This window comes from Camponotus floridanus, unplaced genomic scaffold, assembly GCF_003227725.1.
Source record: "Camponotus floridanus strain SB8 unplaced genomic scaffold, Cflo_v7.5 scaffold4, whole genome shotgun sequence".
Lineage (NCBI taxonomy): Eukaryota > Metazoa > Arthropoda > Insecta > Hymenoptera > Formicidae > Camponotus > Camponotus floridanus.
In genome coordinates this window covers 2,297,531-2,307,500 of record NW_020229547.1, presented here as the reverse complement: position 1 = coordinate 2,307,500, position 9,970 = coordinate 2,297,531, and the positions used below count along the sequence as shown (strand labels likewise).

At 35.0% G+C, this 9,970-nt stretch overlaps 1 protein-coding gene across 1 annotated transcript in view; it reads left to right on the top strand.

Moving 5' to 3' along the window:
* Positions 1–4,844, top strand: part of LOC105251815 — a 7,071-nt gene extending 2,227 nt beyond the window's left edge. Inside the window, 2 exon segments of the mRNA XM_025411447.1 lie at positions 1–62; positions 292–4,844. The exon segment at positions 1–62 is cut by the window's left edge and continues 161 nt beyond it. Of these exon segments, the coding sequence (XP_025267232.1) occupies positions 1–62; positions 292–1,212 (983 nt within the window). The 3' untranslated portion in view covers positions 1,213–4,844.
* The last annotated feature ends 5,126 nt before the right edge of the window (positions 4,845–9,970 follow it).

Genomic DNA, 9,970 nt, shown 5'->3' with positions numbered 1-9,970 from the left:
AAGGAGTTCGAGAAGCAAGATACAGAAAAGCGAGAAAATTATTGAAAAATGCCATTGCTAAGGTATAAATGAGATTGTTCTCTTATATCATTTCGCATTTATATATAAATCGTAAGAAAAGCAATACGATAGTCGTTCGCGATTAATCTTCCAATTATTTATCGTTATTGGCAAAGATTAATTAACCGGCTGTTACATCGTTGTTTATTACGCGGAATACGTCGTTACATTTTATTTTTAATGCTAGAGTTATTAATAGTGTTATTTATATTTTTCTTTTATTTAACACAGAGCAAATCACGAAGTTCAGAAGCATCTGATTTACCACCAACACCTCCAACTTCTGTTTCTGGACCACCGACACCACCAGCCGCAACGTCAGGCATGTCCGAATTGTCTGTACCTAGTTCCGTGGATCTGATGCATCCTCTGCCACCTTCGACGCCGGCGGATACGAGCGGAGACGAGACCAGTTCAAGAGGGACTCTCGATTCGTTTATTCCACCACCCAAAGATTTTGAGGGAAAAAATAATCCGTTCAGTGATTTGGTGGGTACGCCCTGTAGCCTTAATCAAGGAAATTCGAGTACGCCGTTACCTTACAACCAGTGTCCCATCACCTTGCCTCTACCGCTGACACCTGTGATCTCGCAACCGCCAGTGGTACGTCCAGCTAAGAGGCAGCTATCTGAAAAGGATATTATCGTCGATAGAAACGGACAAGTGAAACGTAGAAGGCAACATCGACGAGGACGACCGCCCCAGCAGCAGTTACAGCAACAATTTCAACATACCGCCAGCAAAACGGCGGCTATTCTGCCGGCTCGTAATAACGAAGTTAAAAGTGAATTTGCCAGGAATTTAAGAAGTTCATATAATGGTGCCTCGAGCAGTGCGAGTAGTCAAATTGGGAATTGTGTGGATTATGCCTTAAATGGTAGGAGGTTGAGACAGCGGCAGAGTAATGATAAATTACCTCCTCCCGATTCGCAACCGCAAAGAAAGAGCAGCATGCCTTCATCTCCAAAGTGTTCGCCTGTGAAGCAAAGTGCGCCTGACATATCTCTGGATGATCTGAAATCATCGGTGAATATTTACTTCGGTGCAGCTAATAGAATAGCTGCTGGTGAAAAGTTTGTCATCAAAGCGAAGAGGATAGGGCCAAACGGTCAGACACAATACCTCATCGAATGGGAGGGACTCAATACTTAACGGTAAATAATAATCCGCTTACTACGAATATATTGCATTGGTATACAAATTTTAAGTTGACATCAAGTGTGTAACATGGCGATCAGCTGCCGGTAATCTTGTAATCAATTCCCGGTGTTTTACAGCAAAATGATTGTGATGAATTGTTTTGCGTCACATGCACTGCCACTTATTACGTACATTTCATAAAAATGTATGTATTTATCGGCGTAGAATATATGAATGTTCTTGTAAATGTATGTCGCGCGTTTTATTGAGTTATTTAAATCTTTTTATTACAACTGACAGATTTTACTGCTGGATACATCTATTTTTATGCATTTGATCTATTTTTATTTATTCATCTATTTTTAGCTATAAAAAAAGCATACGTTCCATATTGATTATAGGTGCACATATACCTCATCATTCGCACATCTATTTTAACAAAACGAGTACTATTTTTTAATGAAATTAGTGGGCAAAATAATGCTCTATTTAAAGATATTTACAAGAACAATCAAACGTATTGCTTATCAATTGTAAATAGTGTAGCATAGTAGACTTGCGGGGAGGGATCGATGGCGTAAATCGCGCGAAAATCAAGTTGCGTGTGCTTTACGTCCATTTAAAAGATTGGCCAATCGTCCCTGGATATATCAGGGATAAGACCATGAGTTATGACACAAGAAAAAGTGAAATGTAACAGACAGTTGTTCCTCTCACTTGAATTAACGTACTAGCGAGAATATTAGTGGCTAGTGGTAAAAGAGTAAAACAAAGCAGACGTATACTGTGCAAAGGTTATTTTTCAATACACTTGTGTAGAGATAGTCTCTGTGGCTTCTGTAACTTCATTGTCTTGGATTACATTTTACCTTCTAAATAGATGACAATACGACGCAAATCAAAAGTTTTCAAAAAATACATTTAATCTATCATTGATTGTTGTATACGTTTATTCGGTTTACGTATGCAAAAAATGAATTGAATAACGCATTGAAAAGAGCAAAATAGAATTGTGCCAATCACCACTAGTTTTTTCGTACAGATTCTCAGAAACAATGTACTTGAGACGATGAAGGTGCAGATTTAGCATTGCTCACTATTATACAAGACTAAAGAAGGAAAAACGGCACATCTTTTTCGTATCATTTAAAATTAATTACGAACGACGCACTCGGTGAATATGTAAGTAAATTGGCCAAGTTATCTGTGCAAGGCTAATGCCGTAAATTTCGACTACTCAAACTGTGTTAATAGGTACACAATTACTGTGAGCTCGTTATATCGTGTAGTCATGCACTGTAAGAAATTAATCTTTGTGCATTAAATCATTAGATGCTAAATTGCAAGTGTACATAAATAGGTTTATATATCTAAACGATCGTGTAGCACACACAGTTTAGACACGATAATCACAGTAAAATGTAACGGTGTCACAAATTCTCTTACGATAATTTTTGATACAGATTATTTTATACAACTCTGGATAGTCCTGCTGGGATTATTATATAAGAAGCATTTTTGTACCTCAGACTATGCACAGAATCTATGGTCATGACTTACTAATCAGAAACTATCTATGAAACAAACTCTCTAAGCGATATAATGTAGACATTGCGGTTGTATAGCCATTATTAGAATTTCAAATCAAAAGAGCTTATTAGAAGAACTTTAACTAAGCATTTGATTCCCGTTTATATATGATAAATTTATTATCGAGATCCGCTCTCATGATCGAATTTCGTTTAATAATTTTGCAAATATGTATGTTTATTTGGCACAACATTAACGGGAAACTAGCGTGATATGGACTCTTTTGTATCTTTTATATAAAGAATCTGTCCGATATAAAGTTTTATTCGCGAGCGGATTTTTATACATGATCGTAATTATATTTTAAATATGCATTTCTACGTTTTAATACAATTAGATAATTCTCATCGAACTTTTTAAATTTACTGGATAGATATAATTATTCTGGAATAGATATTTCTCTCACACATGCGTGTTTCCCGACATCTTAGTGACAAGTCGACATAAATAACTCGCGTGCTTGAATCAACATTTTAAAATACAAATATATACACTTTCCTTTCTAATATTTATTGAAAAATTTTAAACACAATGCAGTGGTACTTTTGCATTTTCTTTGCGGTTTCTTGGAAGAGGCTTAAACAATCCGAGGCCACTGTGGTATGAAAAGAGAGATTTTTTACGCACGAAGCCTTTTGATCATATAGTTGTAAGATACTAAACAAGCATCAAAAAAAAACTCCGAAAATCTTCCTTTCGCCAATTTCTTAGACAAATAATTTTTGTAAAACTTATACAATAGCAAAAGAGTCAATTTTCGGCTACGACGAATCATGTTTCATGTAAAAGTTCTCGCATCGTTCGTAACATATATATTGCTTTGATATTAATTTTAGACACTCCTATTTAGGAACTCCTATTTTACGCAAGTCGTATATTCTTTACATAGCCGAAGTGATTTTAGGAACGTCTTTTTCGATTCATACCACAGCACACTCTATAGAGTGATATGTAGGTAATATGGGGGTGAAGACAAAAAAGAAATGGACACTGCCAAACGTCTAAGTTATATTTAATAAATGTCATCGAACAACGTTGCGCGTTACGATATAATTAAAATACATTTTCATTCGCGTTTACATGTATCGTCGCTCACATTATTTCATAGACGAATGCGAGTAAATGGCGGGATTTAGCAGGGACACGTTGTTCGATGAAGATTCGACGAACCATGCATGTATGCGCGTTTGATAAGTCTTACGAAAGTATGAAATAATGTAATATGAATCTGCGTTTTCCGCGTTTGAGATGTAAGAGATGCCGTGGGAGAGACATAAGGGTCAAATATTTTGTTTATCAAATTGTGGAAAGTTGGGAAAACGTATATTTAATATTATTAATTTTTTTCGCATGATTCTTTCTCCTAATTTTATAACGATATTGTAGAGGATGACACTGCAACGTTCACGAGAAAAAAAATGCAAGACATTATGCAAAGGCATGATCTGTATTCAATACTCTATTTAAATAATAAATTGCAGTGAACCTACGCTGCTGCATTTTATGACCATGGCCTGGTATTGGCTAATACACGTTTCTCGTACACCTATCAATGAAAGTGATTATATCTCTACGTTCCACTGATATGGGTATGAAGCGATAAAATGACAATCTGACAAAGTATGATGACCAAATGCTAAACTTCATTAGCAGAAGAAAAATAACTGAATTATTAATACTCTCATTGATGTTGCCAATTAATATTAGTATTACATTATAGTTAATATCTATTAATACTTTTTCTTGTTTTGTGCTGCAGATTCACTCCCTGCAATATCGTTGTGTGTGATTATTTTATATTCGGGATAACTTTTGTTTTTAAGACCGATCTACAGCCGTATTGAAATATGACGTCAAGAGTGAAAACTCGTGCAACTTGTTTTCTTGTATCAAAAGTCAAAGCTTCGTAACTATATCATACGTCTTGATAACATAGATTGATAAAATTGAAAATTTCAGAATTTTCAATAAATTAGTAGATAATTTTAAATTCTAATAAATTATTCATCTCTTGATACAAATTCTTGACGAAAAAATATACACGTGGACTTAATTATAATATAATTATTCGTGCATTTATTAATAAACAAAAAAAGTGACTAATCGATGATATTTTATCAATATGTACATAGTCGCAATATAACTGGGTTAAGAAATCAGGAATTTCAATGTACGCGAAAATTACTTCAATTTTGCATCTATGATTATAATTAAAAGTACACGAGTCTTAAATTCTCCCACGTCATCTCCCTTTATGGTTTATAATGTCGAAGCGATGTGTGAGGCACAGTTCCGTCGACGATCCCGTTTATTTCCTCGTATCGTATGCTTAAGTAGAATAAAGGAAGCAACATCCGGCGAACGATGCGCGTTGCGCTAGAAAATGATGCGTTTTCAAAGGCGATTCATGTTGCGAGCACCTTCGCGATATCGCAGTATTTTGTACGAGAGTCCATATGATTTCTACAAGTCCAAGGATGACGATCTTTTATGTCGTCGAGACCCAGTCGTTCGGGTCTCCATCGTCGGGACGAAATTATTGTAACGCCGCCAGGATAAAACGGTGCGCAAATTTTAATCGCCTGCGAATAAAAAGAGAGAGAGAATGAAAGATGTTGTCTAGGTAATTATCGCAACATAAAGTTTACATTCGACTGTGCGTGTCGGATTTAGAGGAAACGCGTGCGCGGCGAGAGAGATCGTAAGAAGAAGAGAGAGAAGACGAAAGTTAATACTGCCAGTATCATGTGTATATATATACATATACATATTCTCGACTCCCCCGCATCCTCCTCTCGCCCACCACTTTTTTAACATATAGATACCCTACAAATACATCTCCAGAGTAACGCGGTAGAGTTATATACCGTTTGTATGATGCGATTACAGAGTGTGCGAGCTCGAATGGAGGCTCGGCATCTTGCTTCCAGAGCGGATCGTCCGCCGATTCTCGCGAGCGAGACGCGCTCAGTGTTCTTCTGTATGAGATTTTAACGAAACGTAGAAATTCCGATCTCTTGACATATGCACACGCAAAACGTACACACACAGTGTGTTCTCCGCCGCGGCATCGATTGCCAAGAGACCTGTAGTCGCGAGCGTTTTAGGAGAATTACTCTTCGATTCATTATATTATATTATGGCACAAAAGAGATGTTTATGTGATAATCAACCCCTCTGATTTGGTCCTCTAGTGTAAGGAGGCGGAGGTCTTGCGCTAAAATGAAAATTTTCGAGATGCTCCTCTCGCGAGAGAAGACGCTTTAGTCAATACACGAAATTAACAAACTGTTATTTGTAAATTTTTAGAATATTCGCTCGTTGTTGATATAAAATATTTTCTGCGATCAGTCGGGGGTTATTTAACAAGACCAGGTTTTTCCAAGCGAGTCGACCGTGTTCGAAATTAATTTCGGTTACAATTATGAGATGTGTATTTTACTAAGTCGAAAAGAGAGAGGGAAACGAATTGGATTTAAGTTATCGAAAATGTGCGACGCAAAGATTGTTACTTTATGAAATGACACGAGTGCCGAGTCAATATATACGCATAAAACGATCGATTGGTTCTTGATTTTCACCAATATTTTGTATGATTCGAGTGCTGGTTGCCCGAATATTGTCGTCATTCGTTTACTTATTAAACAAAACCGCTCATTTTTTTTTGCCACGAGATGAAAAGTATTGTATTTACGAAATTTACTTTCGTTTGTCTCGAGAGGATTACGTTTTGGAAAAAAAAGAATATTGCTTGTAACTGCGAGGAGAAAGATAAAACAAAAATTATTAGTAAGTAGCGTACAACACGTTACAAGTTTTCGTGCCAGCAACGTGTTCGTAATGAATTTTATCCTAAGTATATAAATATACTTTCGACAATATTCTATAATAATGTAAGAGTCATTTTCGTGTGTGGAGGTGTTCATAATTTTTGCGTACGACGCGTTACGATTATAATTGACAACGTCTTCGTGCTAACGCGCAATGTTGGCGAGGTCTCTCCTCCCACGTATTATTTGACAACCCATCGCGGTCGAAATTTTTATAGGAATTATCCTTAGTAACGATTAAGACTCGACACGCGATTGCAGCTAGTAGTAGACTTGACGAGTGAGCCGTGATGGGCGAGATGGATCGCCGAGCCGAGATCGATTCTGTAATCCTCGTGCGCGGAGAGGGATGATTGTAACAAACGCGAAAATGTAGGCAAGAGTGTTGTGTGCGTGCGTTGTGCGAGTGCGTTTAATATGTTTCATGCGTGCCCGCGGGTATGTGTATATTTGTGTACGCGAACGATAATTAAGCGAGATTAATAATTTGTCATCACAGAGGCGAGAGAGAGAAGAAAAGAGTGGGAAGCAGATAACATCTGTCCCCCTGATCCTCGGAATTTGATTAGATGAAAAACTTGGCCGGAATATTATATTCGCGCGATTTCGTTGTTTTATCTCCTTTTTTTCTCCATCCATTTTTGCGTCAGACGACGACGCTCTCTCTCCGAGATCGCGCGCGAAAGAATAATCGTTTCGCCAAAATTGATGTGTGATAGAAAACTCCACTTATATATATGTATGTCTCCGAATACAGATCTCTGAATTTTTACGTTTCTCTGCGTACATTTCCATTTTTAACGTTAATTCACAAATAATAGACTCTGTATATAATACACCGCCTACGCTTGTACGAATATTTGCGTTCGTCGCTCTTGCCGATACCCTTTCGATTCTTCCCTTCCAGTCCTTCGAGGAATAGATGCCAACCGACATATCATATCGCTACTTCCGAATCGCATTGTACATACTATCTCATACATCTCTGCGAAGAGGAATCTCCTCCAAATTAAACTGCCAGCCTGTTTGAAGAGTCATTTTCATACGGGAATCACCGCGCTGCTATTGTTGTATCGCGCAAATCGTGGAACCAAATGAAATGAATTTTTTTCAGTGAGTATAAAAGACATACTTATGTGTCAAGCTTGAAAGTGATCCTTTTTGTTCCTGGTAAAGCATGCGTTGCCATTTGTCTTGTATAATTATCTCGATACGCGAGCGTTTGCGACAAGGAGGTTGAAGGAAACGGAAAGGGAACGGCCGGAGCGTTTTTATGTTCGTAATATATGTGTATATGTGTATATGTATACACAATGTTCTAGATCATCGCCACTCGTTTATTCTTTTAAATAATTCAGGACCAATTTTAATTCTCCTCTAAAAATTTTGCGGACGCGATTTTTTAGCTTCCAATTTATATATTTATATATAATTATATGTATATTATTTTTATATAATTAAAATGTACAATATTTACATATATAATTTATATATCTACATATATAAATTACATATATAATTTATAAAGTAACATATATAATTTAGATAATTTATATATAAATTTATATATAAATTATTTATATTAATTATTCATATAATTAATTATTTACATATAAATTATATAAATATAAATTATATAAACAAATATAACATATAAATTATATATATAATTTATATATAAATAATTGAGATATAATTTATATATCTCAATTATCTCTCTAAAAATCCAATTTAGTTACAGGGTAAAATCCAAGTAACAATGTGTCCAAATGAGAGATAAAAAATATCAAACTTGCAACGAAATCTAATCTTGATCTCTATCAGTTGTTTATTTCAAAATTGATGAAAAAAAAATTTATAAGACGACGATGATCTTGGGACATATATGCATATATGTATGTATATATATATATAAGTAATTTTACTTAATATTATTATCTTACAACGATACAATCCCCTATCTTTTCTTTCGAGCTCTCAGCTCGATAGCTGTTCGTCGGTGCTGCATTTAAAGCCACGGAGCTCGCATGTCGATTCGATAACGTTGTCACGCGACACGACGGCGTTTGTCTGTCGGAAAATCATTCGTTCATTGTTGTTTTACTCGATGCTTGCGTAAAGAGACTGAATCCATATAAATTTCTTCGCATTTTTTTTCTTCATCCTTTTTTTTTACTTCATTCGTTTTCGTCGACCCGAGTGATCGCGCATGCGGAGATTCACGTACAAAAAGAAAAATTGAAAAAAAAAGTGAAAAAGAAAAAAAGTTAAGAAAGCGAGAAGAAAGAATGGTTGTCGATCTCTCGATGACCGATGACGACGGAAATTGCTGTAAAGAGAGAATAATAAATGATACGTGTAGACTTAATGAAGTGGGCAATATATTTCGCTGTCCCGACAAAATCCCGTCTCTTATGAATAATATTGAGGCAAATCCCAAGAATATGAAAATTATTAATAGATGATAAATTTTATTTTTTTTTCTTTTTTTTATGAAATGCGAAAGTTGAACGACCCATTTTCTATTATTTACGATATAATACGAGCGGAAGATGTGAAATATGCAATTTATCTTTGTATAACATGTGACATTTAGACAAAAATTAATCGAGCCGCCAGAAAAATTTACATTCCTAGCATATTCATTTCTTTGAGATTTACATTATGTGTTAGAAGTTATATTAATTATTCATGAGAGTGAGTCAGGTCAGGGAGAGACTCAAAGATTAGTGACGCATGAAGTATTACTGATTCCGGATGTATTTGGACGTGTGTATACACGTACAATGTTCTGATGTAGCCAAAATGGTTCTCAAACCTTCTTTTATGGTAAAAGTGCTTTTTTGCCACGGAAATAATTATGACAAAATTAATTAATTTATTCCAAGGTAACTAATATAATAGTCTATATAAATAATTATTATGTCAATTGTTATTTTATTATTTCAACTAGTTTCATTAAATTAGAATCTACATATATGGCATTGTGAGCTGGGATGTGTGGTAAATATATGATAAAGAAAAATAAATATTCAACAAAAAAATATCTTTGATCAACCAATGCAAATTTTTTTCAATCTTGATTATATATATTTTTATCAAATATACACAATAACCGCACAGGAAACAATGTAACAATTAGAGAAGAATGTAACAAGAAGAAGACTTGTTTACAACTAAAAGTTGATAAGTTATCTTAATAATGTTTCCAACATTTTTATGATATAGATATTGATATTAATTTCATAACTTATAATTTTAATTACATATGTGATATAAAACTAAATATTTTAAATATGTAATGAAGAGAAATGAGATAACATAACTTTAATCCGATTGATATTGACATG